Source organism: Protopterus annectens, chromosome 8.part1 (assembly GCF_019279795.1).
Source record: "Protopterus annectens isolate FY-2018-M chromosome 8.part1, PAN1.0, whole genome shotgun sequence".
In the NCBI taxonomy this organism is placed as follows: Eukaryota; Metazoa; Chordata; order Ceratodontiformes; family Protopteridae; genus Protopterus; species Protopterus annectens.
The window spans coordinates 471,270,412-471,288,390 of record NC_056742.1 but is presented as its reverse complement, the minus strand read 5'-3'; the positions used below and the strand labels follow the sequence as shown (position 1 = coordinate 471,288,390).

General features: G+C 41.0%; 1 protein-coding gene across 1 annotated transcript in view; it reads right to left on the bottom strand.

Annotated features, from left to right (window-relative positions):
- RPGRIP1L (RPGRIP1 like) overlaps positions 1 to 17,979 on the bottom strand; it is a 1,932,928-nt gene that overhangs the window by 853,541 nt on the left and 1,061,408 nt on the right. Inside the window, 1 exon segment of the mRNA XM_044082016.1 lies at positions 12,745 to 13,197. Within this exon segment, the coding sequence (XP_043937951.1) occupies positions 12,745 to 13,197 (453 nt within the window).

The window sequence follows — 17,979 nt, the reverse complement described above, 5'->3', positions numbered from 1 at the left end:
TTTAGAAGAAAAGCAAAACACATAATGGTGAGTTTAGCCAGATGAGCTGCAAGAAGAGCATTTCCAGGAATTAAACAGGTACTCCTTTGATTTGATTTCAAAGCATAAGGGGGAAGAGGTTCCTTGAATGGATGTCTTGTTTGGAATGCACATTTAAGAAAGGCTTTGCACATGTTAAAGAAGCAAGAAAACTGAAGCCCTTGGTGGAAATTACAGCTTTTTTGGCAGCAAGATGAGCTTTGAAAGAAAAGCAACTGAAGATTCTATCAAAAATCTGGAAATGTAATCGAAAATAACAGATACAGGTGCTGAGAAGGGATCTCCTCCTTTGACGGAAATCCAGATAGAGAAATGTTTCCATTTGTTTTTATAGGCTATCATTTGTATCTTGCAGTGCTGGGCAGACGTGATGATACAGATGACTCTAAAACACTATGCAGAATCCCTGCCATTATCAGAACTGGAATAACCAATTAATTGAATGGAGTGAAGGTCCAGGTAATACTTGCCAGATGAGAGAGTCAACAGAGTTCTGAAGTGCTCCAGTTGTACAAAAAACTCCAGAGGGTTAGACCAAAACAGAGGTATCCTCACTTGTTAAGGAATGAACGGGGCTATTAGAATGTCAGTTTGTTCTGCCTGGCTTTCTGAATAAATTTGAGGATAATGAAAAAAGAGGGAAAAGCATAAAAGAGCCCTTGATGCCACTTTTGAAAAACAGCACCAGTAGGCCGTTCCCCTTGAGGTGGGATTAGGCAGTAGTTGTTGCATTTGGCATTAGGTGGAGAAGAAAACAGGCCACAGAAGGGCTTCTTACAGCAAAAGAAGTCTTAATACTGATAAACTGAATGACCACTCATGTGACATCAGCAAACACTGAACCGGCTTCACCAGGAATACAAGTGGTTATCACAAAAGTGAATGATTGACATTGCCCATTCCTGTACCCTTATGGCATCCTGATACAGGAGGTAGGAGTGACTTCCACCCTCTTTGCTTCTACAGCATACCACTACCATGCTTTCAGTGTGAATGGCAGCTGAGCATGTGCAAGGGAGTCCTGAAAGGTCTATGGAGTAAGAACGACTGCCCTCATCTCCAGAACATCAATGTGCAGACTACTCTTTGAGAGGGATCCTGCAACTTGGACTCACTGCCCTTGAAAATACCCCTCCCATCCTAGGTCAGAAATACTACAGTCAAAGCCACTATATGACTGGGAAGGTGAAAAGAACTGCTTAGAGTAAAGTTTGGGAATATAAAGCCACCAGCACAAGAGTGCTAAGCATGCTTTAGAGATTCTGATTTTACAGGACAATTGGCCCATGCACTGTGACCACTGTATTTTGAGGGTCCATTACAGAACTAGCATGTGAAACGGCATGACGTTCCTCGAAGATCATCACTGCCATCAAAACTAACATTCTGAGGCAAATACCTCCTGAAACTACTGCATCTGAAGGGGCTGGGTCACTGCCTGTTGAACAAAAGGAATCCTCTCCAAAGGGAGAGAGATCTTGCAGAACAAAGTTCCCAGCATGCATCTACAGAATGTAAGAGTATATGTTGATGTTTACAGTAATTTTAAAGGACTGGAAAAGTATGAAAACCTTCTCTTTGAAGAAAATTTCTTCACAAAATCACAGAAGAATAGCATGGGGCCAATTCTCTGTTAGCTCATCAAGCAGCAAAGAGACCTGGAGAAGCAGAGAGTAAATCAATATGGGTAAAAGGGAGAGATGAGAACCAAGGAAAGCTGAAGACACCAAGCTGCCTACATCCAGATGGCCTTTAATAGTACTGGAGATAAGAACATCTTATAATTCTGAATCTGGCAGCTTCCAAAAAGTCACTGTACACAGTGCACCTAACGTTTTCTCCCCTGCACAAGCATTTTACAGTCACTTGACAAAGCTTTCTTACAGAAAGCACAATAACTACCATCACAAAATGTCACTAGAACACAAAAATACACAAACCACTATCAGTTTTCAAAACAAACATCCTTCAAAGCTGTAGGCTGTGTAGAAATGTGACCATCTCAGAAAACTTTTATAAAAATGAAAGTAACAAGAAGATGCTTCTGTCAATCCATACTGTGAAACAAAAAGTGACTTCCTCTAGCAGAAAAACAAATGGCAACAACACTACAATGGTTTTAATGCCATCATGAAATACTTTGCAGTAACCTGCAACTGTAGCTTGTCCCATCTATTTGCAATACCAAGAACTAAGAAAAGAAAAATGTGGTTAAATTCCATAAAATCTGAAAGTAAATGCAACAGACAAAAACTGCTTGAGCCATCCCCACAACAATAAACAAATAAATACTGCAAAAGAAGAGGACTCGGACTTTATTTTGTATACTTTTCAAATACACAGCCCTTACTGTGTAACAAAAATAACTTCTGAATAAGCTATGACACAGTAAAGCACAGAATCAACTTTAATCACAAGAAAAAAAAATGATTTCTTATCCGCAATCCACAACAATCAGTTTAATTTTAAATTGCTTCAGAACATAATAAAACTGATTTTCACAAATGGTCAGAACTGTTGTTTCTTTTGTAAAGTGTCTGAATCTTTTGGCAATGTAAAGTACATGTGATAACCCTAACGCCACTCCTAATCACTACCTCCTAACCCTAGCACTACACAGGAGTAGAAAACGCACTTTCTCAAACAGTACTACTATGCAGTCAAATTATGCCTGTAAGTTAGTGGCCTCTTTTTTTGAAGTGAAACTTTTTATAGGACAATGCGAGAGCTTGGAGTGTAACAGAAAAGTGAAACGGAAGTCAAACTCTGCCCTTAAGGGAGGAGTTTGACTTCCATACTTCTACTTCAGCTTTTCAAACACGCGCACACATGCATGCACACACACACACACACACACACACACACACACACACACACACAAACACACAAAGTGAAGAGTTAGAGTCAATGTGGAATAATGAGGAACATGGACTTTTAAAGACCGAAAATGAGGAACGTTCCTCATAAAATTGAGAGGTACGAGTCACTGATGTTATGAGGGATAGATTAACAACTTCCTCCAAAATCAGGGACAATTGAGATGCTTAGTCTGGATGACTGGAAGGGTGATCACAAATTTTCACCCAACATTTGTATGGAAATCTACTTAATAGGGACACACTGTCTCCCACCATTATTTACATGAAGTTGCTGAGCTTCTTCTGGATGATCTCCTTGGCTGTAAGCTTAGAAAGAACCTCTGAATGATCACTGTGTAAACTCCTTACTGTACTTACTAAAACAGCCCTTTATGCACAGAATTGTAATAGGAAAAGATGAACATGGCCATGGTTAAGAAGCTTATTCACAGTAAACAACCAAAGCAGTGTAGTAGGGATTGTTAAAAGTTACTTATTCCAATCGTAACAGAGGAGAGGAGGGATCATCCTCACTTTTGTTGTTAAAAAAAACAAAACAAAAAAAACACAAAATGTTACGAGGAAAAAAAACATACCTCTTAATTGCTAATTTACGCCTAGTATTTGATGTTGGCCATCAGACTGGACTTGTTTCTCTTAGATTTACTGATTTTCCTCAAACCAGGCTTGTTTGTGAGTATACTTGAGAGGTACAAGTACATAAAACACCCAGTTAGCAGCAATTTAACACACATAAAGATTCCATATTACTAACCATGTTGTGTTTAGTATACAAAGATGTTTTTATTTTAAAAACCAAAGGGGGAAAAAACGCTCATCTTTATTTTTTCACCCTTTACTATGATTTTAAAAGGCCAGTGCTAATGACTTTTAACATTTGGAGGTTGATAGATATGGAAAAAAACACAAAGTCATTTTAATTTTTCTTTTATTATTTGAGAAAACAAGAAAATAGAAGTCTGGTATAGTTGACAGCTAAGTTTTTAGAAGTATATCTGACACTGTATAGACCACGATAGTCGCTAAAGAATGTGCATGGTCGCAACGAGCGACAGAGGTGAAACTTCTGGAAGTGCGAAGGAGCTTATACTGTACTGTACCATTTCTTTCCCTCATACTTCCTTACAGAAGTTTCACTTCTACCGTTCGTGGTGACCATGCACATTTTTTTTTAGTTTAACCGATCAGAAAAGAAAGCTGTTTTATGGAAATAGTGGTACATTTGACTTTTATTTTAGATTAACTGTGTCTCATTGATTTGGGTGCATGGCCATATCTAATATACTTCATTTAATTGTTTTTTCTTCATAATGCCTCTGAGTGAGACAATTCATTCAGTGGTCAATCCAGTGGCTAAACTTTTTTCCATGAACAGCAATGAGGTACATCCCAGGTGCTTCAATTTCTCTAGCCAAAAAGTGGACAAGCTCAGCCTAACCCCATATGGGTTTACATTAGCAATTCACTCCCCCCCACTTCCACATTACTCATGTCGGTTAACCCTAATCTTACTTCTGTCCTTGCCCCTAGCCACAAACCCAACACATTAGGGTACTAAACATGCTTTCCCTAACAGTACCACTAAACAAAACACAAACATACACTTGAAACATACCAGTTACCAAACATAGCAACCCATCTAAACCAGTGTTGTAGCCCTTACTCTAAGTATAACCCACAAATATTTACACGTGCGAGCGCACACACAAAAAAACTCCAGTCCTGAAACGTCTGTTTGGCATTAGTACCCATTCCCATTTACCTTACATTCAGTGTTTGACACTTTTGATTGTTGCTTCCCTCGATAATTCAAACATGCAACGAGTTCTGACACCAACACAATCAGTAACTTTGACTAAATTCTAATGCAAAACTTACATCCTGCTACAATAAAATCTCCAAGTTTGCTACTGGTTCTAAATCCTTATCTCATCACTTTGATTCCCTTCACTCCCTACATTGGCTAGAACTTCCTAACTATCCCTCTTAAATTCAACTTTCCACCATGCACAAACTCTTCTTTAATCCCTCTAACTGTCCTTCCCCCTCTTCTATCTTCATTCTTCATCATTCTGGAAGATCACTCGGATCTAAAAACCAAAATCTCCTTGAAGTTTATAAACCCATAAGTAGTCCAGGACAACTGTAATTGTCATTTTCTCTAACAAGCAAATGGAACTCTCTTCCACCACATATACGAACTATTCAGAATCACTCCATTTTTAAGACCTCTCCTCTAACTGGGAACGCTCCTGCTCTCATCCTGCCTAACTTTTATCTGTTTTTCCTATTTTCTATTACTCTGCAGAAGACCACTGTATTCCATCTAATCCTAGCATATTTTGTTATGGCATATGCCACATAATGATTTGTTAATATTTCTTTGTCAATTCTATGTCTTTTTCATCTTGCTACTTTTGTATTATTATTTAATATTGTAATATTGTATGTGGAGCTTTTCTCCCCAGCCTCCATTGAAAAAAAGGTTCTTTTTGGCCCAATGGACTTTCCAGGTCAACAAACTGTACATAAATAAATAAATTGTACCCATTAAAAATTATGTTTTAAGATAATTGCTGATATATCTAAGTGGTGATTTAATGTTTCAGTCATCTACCAGGGAGCAATTTATAAGAAAAAACCCCCCAGAAGTTATGTACTCACCATAACATTCCTTCTGTGTTGTCCATTTTCATTCTTTCTCAACTCTTGGGTTTGGATCCAATCCTTATATTAGACTTGGCTGCTTTTACTAGCTTGTGGGTCACTGAAAGCTCTCACGCTCCTCCTTTTCCCATAGTGCTCTAGTCCCTAACATACCTCAGATCTTGTTTGCTGTCCTTAATATCCACAGAACATTGCAAAGGAATAAAATATTAATATAGCTAGCAAAGGCTGAGACTCAAAGAAATGAACAAAGTTTCTTCAACATCTTTGATGCAGCCAAAAGAATGATCTTGAGGGGGTTGGCGGGAGGGCAACTGAGGAAGAATGAAAATGGACAACACGGATGGAACTTTATGGTGTGTACATAACTTCTTTATCTGATGCTGTCAATTTTCATTCATTTCTCAACTCTTGGGACAGAGTTCCCAGATACCTAAATCCCAGGTGGACCCTAAGGAAGGATATTCCCAAGTACCATTGAACCAAAAGCTGCTCTGATCCTAGAGACCAGATCTGATTTGTAATAAGCACTAGAAGTATGAGGACTGGCCCAGATTGCAGCTGCACAAATATCATCTACAGAAGCTTTAGATAAAAAAGTTGAAGTAGTAGCCATAGATGTTGTGGAATGCATTCTTGGTGGTTTGGATAAGGATATGCCCAATTTATTATAAACAAAGGTAATACAATAGTCAACCATTTAGCTAATGTTACTATACAGACTGAGTTGCCCAATTCTGAATCAGGATAAGATAAACAGTTGTTTCGTTTTTCTAAAAATCTTTCAGTGCAAGTAAAACGTAATTGTCTGTGAACGTCCAGCAGGTGTAACATGCATTCTTCTTTATCTAAAAATTTTGCAAAGAAAACTTAGAAGTTGATAGATTGATTCTTATTAGATTCTGACACCACCTTAAAGGAAGGGTTGGTTCCTAAGGATACTCTGTCTTTATGAAATATTAAGTTATGGGTTTAGAAAACAAGTCCTGCAATTCAGAAACCCTTCTGGCAGAGATAATTGCTGCCAAAAATATAGTTTTACAAGTTAAATATTTTAGTTCTGTCTTAGCTGAAGGCTCAAATGGAGAATGGTTTAGAGCCTGCAATACTACATTTAAATCCCAAGGAGGAGTAGGATCTTTAATAGGAGGCCTTATTAGAAGAAGAGTTCCTCTTAGAAAGGCTCAACAAAGCTTGGAAGATGCTCAAGATGAATTATCTATTCCAACATGAAAGTTGGAGATGGCAGCAAACTGTACTTTAACAGTAGAAGAGTTAGCTCTTTCACTGAATATTGATGTCAGAAATTCCAGAACTTTAGAAACGGGAGCAGAAAATGGATCTAATCAATTCCGTTATGCCCAAAAAACAAATCTTTTCCATTTACTCTTGTAAAGTTTTCTAGTGGAAACTTTGTGAAAAGATAAAAGGACATGACAATTGGGGAGGAAAGCCTGGGCTAACAATCAAAAGAAGAAAAACCATGTGGTCAATTTTACGTCCAAATATCTGGATGAAATAATTCTGTCAAACAGAAATTTGGAGTTGGATCCAGGATCCAAGGGGGATAAAGAAGATGAGGCCAAAGAAAGGGAAATCAAATCTGACTAGGCCAATAAGGGGCAATGAGGATTACTGTGCTCTTCAATCAGGATGCTTTCTGAAGAAATTTGGGGATGACAGGTATCAGTAGACAGGCATAATAGAGACTGCTGAACCAATCGTGAAGTAGAGCATCCCTTGGTGAATAAATTGGGCACATCCTTACTTAGTGGGGGGATGAGGGGGGGGAGAACCTGCTGCATTTGTTGAAAGGGGACGAGAAGAGGTCGAAGCACAATTGACCCCATCGACAGAAAATCCTTTCTGCCACCTTCATACTGAAAAACCACTCACGAGACATTACAATAGACCTGCTCAACCTGTCTGCAATCACGTTGGACATCCCCAGAATGTGTGTTGCTATCAAAAAACAATTGGATGAGATCACCCTTTGTTACACTCCTGGAGATTCTCAACATGGGGTAAGATTTGGTTGCTCCATGTTTGTTGATATACCAGACCCATGTTGTCCAACTGAATCACAATAGTCCCAGCAGAGTGTGTGTCTGGGAAAGCTTGCAATGCTAGGAGGGAGGACAGCTCTCATTTCCCTGACACTGGTATGCGTGGTGGCCTCTTCTGTGGATCATGTGCCTTGGACTGTCCTTACCAGGAAGTGCCCCCCCACGTGATCTGGAAGGCATTCGCGGTCATTATGGCCTTGGGGTGGGGAAGAACAAAGGGAAGACCTTCTTGCACTTGACTTAACTGTATCCACCATAGGTGATATTTCTTGCAAGCTTGAGTTATCTTTATCTGACTGGACAGAGGGTGGTAAAGAATGGACCACTGAGTAGCTAAGTTCCATTGCAGTATTGTCATATGGTATCTTGTAATTGGTATTAGAATGACTGCCGCTGACATGGACCCTAAAGCTTGAAGGCTTAATCGAGCTGAGAGGGAGGAGTTTTGGATGATTTTCCTGACCTGGAATTGAACAGTCTGAACTCTCGCCAAAGGAAGAGATCCTGTTTGTGTGATTGTGTTGAAAAAGACACCAATAAATTCTAATGTCTGAGTTGGTTTCAGATGAGCTTTGTTGTAATTGACTGAAATACCCAGATAATAGCACATTTGGAGTATGTAATCTCGGGCTTGTATCAGTTGGCGTCTGGTCAAAGTGGTGATGAGCCAGTCATCCAGATACAGAAGCACACAGAATCCTTGCAGCCTAAAGTGAGCTGTCACAATTGCCATACACTTGGTGAACACTCTGGGGGGTGTGGTAAGACCAAAGGGCAGAGCTCTGAATTTGTAATGACTGACCCCCAGCCAGAAGTGCAGATATCTCCTGGAGCGTCTTTCCATTTTGATATGATAGTATCCTGAAGATCTATTGGGCAGATCCAGTTGTCCCCGTGTGGAAAAGGCAGAACAGGCTGAACTGTGACCATCTGGAACTTCATGTACTGAACTGACTGATTCAGATTGCTGAGATCCAAAACTGGTCTCCAGTCTCCTTCTTACTCTGGTACTAAAAAGAATCTTGATTAAGTTCCAGACTCTCTCTGGTCTGGGGGAACCTGCTGGATGATTCACTTTTTCTAGCAGTTTGTTTATTTCTAATGCTGCTGCTGCCTCCCACTAACTGGGTGATACATTCGGGATTTTCTTTGAAACCAGAGGAGGTAGATGGGGAAAAGGGTATGATATAACCTCTGGATATTATCCTCTGTACTCATGAATCTTTTGTAATATTTAACTAGGCTCTCTGGTGCAGGGATAAATGATCCCTTACCACTTCCAGAGTAGGACAGTTGGGCTTCTTTTCAGGATCACTGGTAGAATCTGTCAGAGAAAGGCTCTCTTGATCCTTGGTTTTTTGGACCTCCTCTGCCATGAGGGCAGCATCTTCCATTAAAGCTCCCCCCTGCCTCTGAGAGAACGATCTCCACGTGGATCTTGGAAGGGACTTTGGGATTTCCTGAACCAAATCTTTCAACCTCCTCATTGATTCCTAGAAAAGGTTTGTTGCAGGGTTGAAAAACTTATGCCCACAACAGATTTCTGCTCACACCTGGAGAGCGTCTCTTTCAATTAAAGGCCAAATAGGAAACTTCTGTCAAAGGGAGCACTAATGAAGTAAGCTCTGAAGGGTTCTGCAAAATCACTCAAGCACATCCAAGCATGCCTACTAATTGAAATGCCTGAACCCCCCACCAATGAGGTACCTTCTGTTGCATGAGAGATAATCCTCACGGACAAATTGGAAATGGACTGAGAGGGCAGCCAACTGCAAGGCAAAAGAGCTCTCTGCCTCAGAGGATATGGTCCCAGTGAAGGAGTTGGCAAGTTCTTTAATCAAATCCCTCTGGAGTCTTGTGATGTGTGCCAAATAGTTCAGCACTCAAAGGGCAAAGGTCACTGAAGCATAAACACTTTCCAAATCTGCCCAGCCCTAGACTCCTTGTTAGGAGGGTGGCAGAGGAACATTGTTCTGCTAGTTCCTTCTTGGCGGCTGCCACTACAACCATGGGATTAACCAGTACTCCTCTGCTCCAATGGGTTCTGTCCTTAGGTGGTGCCAGGATCTTGGCTGGTCTCTTGTGTATTGGTTCAACTGTATCAGGCTCCTCCCATGCCCACTGAGAGACCTAATCAATAAACTCATCAGTAGGCAGACTCACCTAGGAGGCAGATGGGGCAGCACCAAAAGCCTCCAGGAATACAGACTCCTCTTGGGAAGAGTTGATGGGAAACCAACAACCTCTGCTTTAAGAGTTCTAGAATGTCTCCAAATGGGACGTCATCAGTTGGTGATCTTGGGGACCCTTACCCTTCATCAAAGTCGGTATCTTATATGACCGACTCTTAAGGATAGCTTAAATACCTCCTTTTGCACTTTCTCTTCCTGAAAACATCTTCAGTGGGATGTTTCAGAGAAGTGATGAAAGAAATCAGCACACCCTGATGAGTATCCTGGCAGCTAACTTGGGCTGGCTGTCCCTGTGGTAGGGATAAATAAGGCTCAAGACGCAGACATGAATGGGCTAGGGCAGTTGGAGCTGAAGAATGTGGAGAAGTTCAAGCTCTAGAGATAGAGAAAGCTGTCTCCACTATCTTGAACGCCAAATTCCCTGAAGAGGACACTGATTACTCTGAAAGAACATGCTTAAGCTCCCTCCTCCCTGCAGGAAGCGCACTTGAAGAGAGATGTGGAGCCAAGCTGTCTAATGCTGAGGCTCCGAGGAAAAGATAAGTCTCTGAGAACTTTGGAGTTGACTTGAGCACCTTAGACATGGCTCCGAAGCACTCAGGGCCATTCCACTCAGAGATGCCACCAGAGTCAAAAATACCTGCATCTTCAGACCTGATGTGAATGACTTCAGAATTTTGAGATCTGACAACACCAAAACCATAGGTCAGGTCACCGAAGGAATTAGTGGGGGGGGGGGGTTGTGCTTATTAAGGTCTCTGGACCTGATAGGGTTAAAGCCTGGAGAACCCCCATTTGCACCTGCATCAAGAGGAACTTCCTCATCATCCTGTCCACATCAGCTTCAGTCAAACTTTTCAAAGAAGGAGTCGAAGATGCTGTGGATGAAGGCTTTGAATGGTGGTGTCTTGGAGAATGCTTCAAGAAGAGAGATGTCAGCCTAGAGGTGAACTGAAGCCAGACCCAAAAGTGGAGAATGGATCCAAGGTGACCTTTCTTTTTGAATCTTTGGATCTAAAGGTTTAGTAGGCTCTGGAGAGCATTTTCTGGAATCTCTCTTTTTTTACTTTTTAGGGGGATGAGCCCTAGAAGATGCTGGTGAGTTACAGGATTTAGAGGGCAGCAAACCCCTGAGTATTAATTTGATTTTACAGTCAAATGATGGCCCTAGGGTTAAAACCATTGCAAATATCACATTTCGCATTTAAATGTGATAGGCCTAAAGAATATACTCATTTTGAATGTGCATCGGACAGCAGGATTTTGTGGCCACAGGCCGTACATTTTTTTGAACACTGCTGGCTTCTCTGACAGTATGACTCAAAAGAAAAAGTGAAAACTACACTAGCAGTACCAAGAAAGATATTGACAAAGATAAAGATTTTTTTACTATATAGTAGAAATAATAAAATTATACCAACAATGGTAAGAAAAAAGTAGTACCCAAAGGTACTACAAGAAACTAGTAACAATGGCAGATCAAATAGAAGTACACAACTACTTGAAAAGGAAAAAGGAGGAAACGCTATCAGAAGCAAAAGGATATAGTAAGAAAAATTACAAGTTGTCAAATATATAAAAAATTAAAAATTATTAACTCACCGAAAACCCCACAAAATTAAACACTAGAGAACTACAACAGTGACCACATCTGAACTCCAAGGCAGCAAATGAGATTTGAGGTATGTTAGGGACTAGGGCATTACAGGAAGGTGAGGAGCTCAAGAGATTTCAGTGATTCACAAGCTAGTAAAAGCGGCAGAGTCAGATCGGAGAATCAGATCCGAGCCCAAGAATTAAGGAACAAATGAAAACGGACATCATCGGATCAGTCTTTAAGAACACTGACAAAGCATCCCTTTCATATTTATTTTATTTCTCGATTTGTTACTTTGGTGAACAGTTCTTGAATAGGTTTTGGTGATAAGGAAATAGCAGAGTAAGTTGAAGGGATACAAAGTTTACCAAAAATGCAGGAAGAAGTTCCCACCCAGTTAACAAACCGTAATAAAAAAAATTTACTGTAACTAATGTGGGGCTGATGAAAATTTCATAATATCTTTTGCATGCAAAAATACAACACTTTAACCTTTCAACCCCTCCCCCATGCCCTACTGTCACTGCAACTGTAATTTTAATATGGTATTAATTTTAAAAAGAATAACTCCAGACACACAAATAAATGAACATCTTGTAATGTACTGGATCATGAATTATGCTTTACAGTCTAAATCATAATCAGCAAATTACAACTGGCAAGTTCAATGCCCTACGGCTTAGTAAGCACTGCTGCATCACAGTACTTGGCTTCACAGTTCAGTTCCCTGACATTATACTAGGCCAATAAGTGAAATGGCAGTCCTCAAAGCTATCCATAGATGTGTGTGTATATGTGTGTGCCTTGCAATGGACTGACATCCTGTTCAGGACTAAATCTCTGTCATATGCCCACCACTTGTCAGGATAGATTCTGTGCTCCCCTGTGTTAGAAGAGGGTAAAGCAAATGACAGAAAAATTAACAAAATAATTAGCTAATTCATTTGAATTCCTGTTGTGAATTAAAACCACCGACAAAATGCTGCTCTCTAGGCTTGAAGAAAGTGTTACCTGTCAAGCATGCAGTTGTCAATCATTTGCTCCAACTGCTTCTACTCTGTTTTGCAATCTGCAAAACATTCAGTTTTCTTTTAAAAGCTCTTTTGTAGTACATAAAATGGCAACTATAATTTACATAAATATTCATTTTAATATACTAAATCATAAACCCCTTCTTTAAACTAACATAGTTTGCATCATGCCACAAATGATGCCAAAATAAAATGGTCATTTTGTAAATAATCTGAGAAATGCTCAGTTTCAATGTAGTTAAGTGAGACAAAGATTAATCCTGTTTTACTTACCGATTAAATGTCCTGTATGAAAAATCCTCCCATTCCTTTCCAGAATTTCCTGTATTCTTAGCTGGCATGCTGCAACAGTCTGATAATCTGTGCCATATGCCTGCTGAACCTCAAGGGTAACAGAGTTCTTGTGCACATACTGTAGGAAGAAGTCATCAACATGGACAATATACTGAGCAGTGAAGTCATACTGAGGCTGCAGACCACGGATTACAGGTGTGGCTTGAAGCTCATAATCATAAAAGGCAAAGGTACAAAATGTTGTTGGCTGTACATCACCAAAGGCTTTCAAAGCATCTGGAGAAAATATTACTTTGCTGATATGGATTTCAAAAAGGTTTTCTCCTCGTTCCAGGTGGACGGTTTCATCAAATTCATCTATCTGGTCATCAGCGGTAACTTCTGGTTTGAATGCATACTGTTTTGTACCATAAGCAATATCCTTCAGTTGAGCTAAAATGATAGCATAAATCCTTTTAAAATCAAAGTTAAATGCTCATTCAGTCAACATTATTATTATGAGCCTTAACATAAAGACTGAATAGCTCACATTTTGTGAATGTTCTGTAATGGTATTAGACATTTTACAAAACTACGCACAAACCATTGTTTCAAAACAACCTGTAGCAACATTAGTAGTAATATGCAGTTGTTACAATGCACTTCATAACAGTGAACCAATTAATGTGAACATCCACTATATTAGTTCATGTTAAAGATGATAATATACAAGCAGATGAACACTGGCACTTCTTTTCATAGAAATAAACAACACTCATGGCTGCACTGGCAGAAGAAAACTACAAATCTACAACTTGTACTAGTTTACTGCAGCTAGCACCTTGAAGCTGCATCTTCCATACCCATTCTCTGCACCCTCCCTCCCTCTCTAGCACCTTGAAGCTGCATCTTCCATACCCATTCTCCTCACCCTCCCTCCCTCCCTCTCTAGCACCTTGAAGCTGCATCTTCCATATCCATTCTCCTCACCCTCCCTCCCTCTCTAGCACCTTGAAGCTGCATCTTCCATACCCATTCTCCTCACCCTCCCTCCCTCTCTAGCACCTTGAAGCTGCATCTTCCATACCCATTCTCCTCACCCTCCCTCCCTCTCTAGCACCTTGAAGCTGCATCTTCCATACCCATTCTCCTCACCCTCCCTCCCTCCCTCTCTAGCACCATGAAGCTGCATCTTCCATACCCATTCTCCTCACCCTCCCTCCCTCTCTAGCACCTTGAAGCTGCATCTTCCATACCCATTCTCCTCACCCTCCCTCCCTCTCTAGCACCTTGAAGCTGCATCTTCCATACCCATTCTCCTCACCCTCCCTCCCTCCCTCTCTAGCACCTTGAAGCTGCATCTTCCATATCCATTCTCCTCACCCTCCCTCCCTCTCTAGCACCTTGAAGCTGCATCTTCCATACCCATTCTCCTCACCCTCCCTCCCTCTCTAGCACCTTGAAGCTGCATCTTCCATACCCATTCTCCTCACCCTCCCTCCCTCTCTAGCACCTTGAAGCTGCATCTTCCATACCCATTCTCCTCACCCTCCCTCCCTCCCTCCCTCTCTAGCACCTTGAAGCTGCATCTTCCATATCCATTCTCCTCACCCTCCCTCCCTCTCTAGCACCTTGAAGCTGCATCTTCCATACCCATTCTCCTCACCCTCCCTCCCTCTCTAGCACCTTGAAGCTGCATCTTCCATATCCATTCTCCTCACCCTCCCTCCCTCTCTAGCACCTTGAAGCTGCATCTTCCATACCCATTCTCCTCACCCTCCCTCCCTCTCTAGCACCTTGAAGCTGCATCTTCCATACCCATTCTCTGCACCCTCCCTCCCTCTTCTATGCCTATTTATTTTTCCCCCGGCAGGATCTTGCCTGTTGACTCCTTTACCTGAAACCAGTTGAGCCATTCATTCTGGAGGGAAGGGAGATGGGAAATCCTAGGCTAGATGAGAGACCTACACACAGTTTATTCATGACTAGAAATCCCAAATGGCCATACATTCCCTGGTGAGTGCTGGATGGTAGGAAATAGGCCATCTTGCTAATCCTGCAGAATAGCCTAACTCGCTCACCCTGGGAGAACTCCGTCCCCCATTGGCAACTCTTCCAAACTCCACTAAAGCTGTCTCCCAAGGGGAAGCATGCCCCCAAATGCTGAGATTCCCTCACCTTGTAAGAGGGACTGCTCTAATACATCAGCCTTGGCAGTCTAAAACTCACCTGAAGTAACAGGTAGTGCTCCTGCTAGGTGTCATCCATGTGCTGACGCAGAAATGCCACCTCCTCCCAGGTGAGCCAGCAGTGGCTGCTCACTCTGAGACAGTGCCTACAGGGATCTGAACATGGGACAAATGTCCTTGTATCTTTGTCCCAACACTCTACTGCCAGTTCATTCCACATATTTCCTACCACCAACATGAAAAGCACTACATTATCTCGTTCCTAAACATATTGTCCTCCATCTACCACTTATTTCCCCCTCCTGCACTTTATTTTTTCCATCTGAAGTCTGCATTCACAATTCACATGGGATGGGAAATTGGAAATTCATCCTTGGCCTAGTGCTTATGTCTCTGATGGACACAGCCATCCAGTAAATCATGTCATCACCAAAAATCATCCCATATACAAATGTCTAAAACATAAAACGTGTGGGTCACTTATAAAAGCCCTAGTGGTCACTAGCCTGGTACACATCTATGGACCTATGAACCCAATAGGATACTACGCAGATATTTACAGATTGTTATTCTGGCAAATAGTTATGTCTCTCTTCATGAATGACACAAAATAACTAGTCTGAGTGGGCTGGCCAGAAATTATGCAATAGGCAAGTGGAAGTGGTGGGAATGAAGCTAAAGTCTATAGGCTACAGCCTGCTTACAGCTCAGTCACTAAACCAAACTTTTATAATGGCTGAAATACATCTGGACATGTGATGAATGCAGCTCAGTTTTCACAAAAATTGTCTGGCAGTGATCAGATCACTGCTGGAAATTCAAGATGAAGAATATGCAGAGGCTAATAGTGTCACAGCTCTGTGGTAAACACAATGAAGTGACACTTTACCAATAAAGAATAGCACACATCTTAGGAAAATATTTAAATGTTTTAATCATAGACATTTTACATAAAAATAGTTTGAATTGCTATAACATGTTAAAAGGTAGCACATCCAAATTAAAACTGCAAGAGATCTAAACATACCTCTCAACCATACCAAATTCCTCGGTATTTACTGTTTTTGAGGGCAAAATATTGGAGTGCCACGAATTCCCAAGTGGCTCCCCTAATTTCTGAATTTCCCGTTTTATTTTATTTTTTTTTTTTACCAGTTTACAACTTTAAATTTATGGCTGATGATGTCACCCACCACCAGCCTACAATAGCGTGCATGATGATATCAGTTACTGCCTGTTGGACTGGAGGGAAATAGGGAATATAAACAGCAATGGCGACAAATGTGCGTATCTGCCCACATCAAGTCCCAGCCTGCATGTAAGAAACAGGCCCCTAAACTTTCAGTGTGCATTTAATTTATCAGAAGTTCATGCACTCAAGTCATTTCAGTTTTTTTTTATTTTATCTGCTGCTGGGCAAGTTGTTGCTGAGCTAGACTGTTTGCATTCGTAAGTCCCGTTTCAGTTTACCTGCTGGGCAAGTGTGCGTGTGCAAGTTTATCTGGTGCTGAGCTGTGTTTGGAAAATTTTTATCTGCTGCTGAGATGTTCATATGCATTATGCGTTGTTTTGCTGGGCCATTTCAGTTTACCTGCTTGACTCGTTTCTCTCTTTGGGCAAGTGTGCAAGTTTTATATTGTATCTGCTGCTGAGCTATTCAGTTTCTCTCTCTCTATATTTTTAACTACCGGGCAAGTGTGTGTGCAGGTTTTATCTGCTGCTTAAGTTTTATCTGCTGAGCTGGAAGGTTTCACCTGCTGCATTCGTAAGTCTGTGGTATTAACCGTTAGTGTGCAAGCTTTCGCTGTGCAGTTAATTTATCAGAAGTCTGTGCATGGCAAAGTGTTGTGCAGTTTACCTGCTCAGTTACCTCCTGGGCAAGTGTGCAAGACAAGTTTTATGTTTTATTTGCTGCTCAGATGTGTAACGTTGTTCAGTTTATCTCTCTCTCTCTATTTTTTTAACTACTGCAAGTATGTGTTCAAGTTTTATCTGCGCCATTTCAGTTTATCTGCTCATTTCAGCAGCTTTCAGTGTACAGTTAATTTATCCGAAGTCCATGCATTTCAGGTTTTATGTTATTTGCAAGTCCCATTTCAGTTTACCTGCTCCTGTGTTTGCTGTTCATAAGTGCATTAATCTTTGTTGGGGCCGTTTCAGTTTATCTGCTACAACCGTTGATCTCCTTAACTACTAGGCAAGTGGTGTGTGTGTGTGTTGATCTGCTTAACTACTGGGCGAACTTTCAATGTGCAATTAATTTATCAGACGTCCATGCATTTCAGTTTTTTTGCTGAGCTGCATTCGTAAATCTCATTTTTTATGTTAAATTACTTTGTTTCAGGTTATCTGCAAGCTGCATTCGTAAGTCCCGTTTGCCATTTCGGTTTTACCGGCTGCTGCAACTACTGGGCAAGCTTTTCAGTGTGCCATTAATTTAGCTTTCAATGTGCAAATAATTTATCAGAGCTGCAAGCTTATAAGTCTGTGTTTCTTTTTACCTGCTGATGTGTTTTGAGTGTTTTAACCTTTGGTGCATGTGTAATTCATTTAGCTTTCAGTGTACACTGTGCAATTAATTTAGCTTTCAGTGTGCACTGTGCAATTAATTTATCAGACCTGCAAACTTAGTCTGGTTTTCTTTTTACCTGCCTGCTGCTGTGTTTTAATGTGTGTGTGTGTGTGTGTGTGTGTGTGTGTGTGTGTGTGTGTGTGTGTGTGTGTGTGTGCGTGTGTGTCTCTGTCTGTCTGTCTGTCTGTCTGTCTGTAAAATGCCCCAGTTAGCCATGCCTTGTGGTAACAATTAGTCAGGTTCAAACCCTGAAGCTTGAGCTTTTGTCCCCCCCCCAATAAATTTTGGTTTCCTCCAGATTTCTTTCTTTCTTTCTTGTGCTGCATAGTTCCTCAGTGGGAGAGAAGTTTAGTGCTGCTTACATAAAGTCTGTTAATGTTAGTAGCACAAGAGGTAGAATATTTGCTTTTTGATGCAGAAGGCTGTGGGTTCTACTCCCACAGTATATAGATGGATTGTGGGTACTGTACTGTG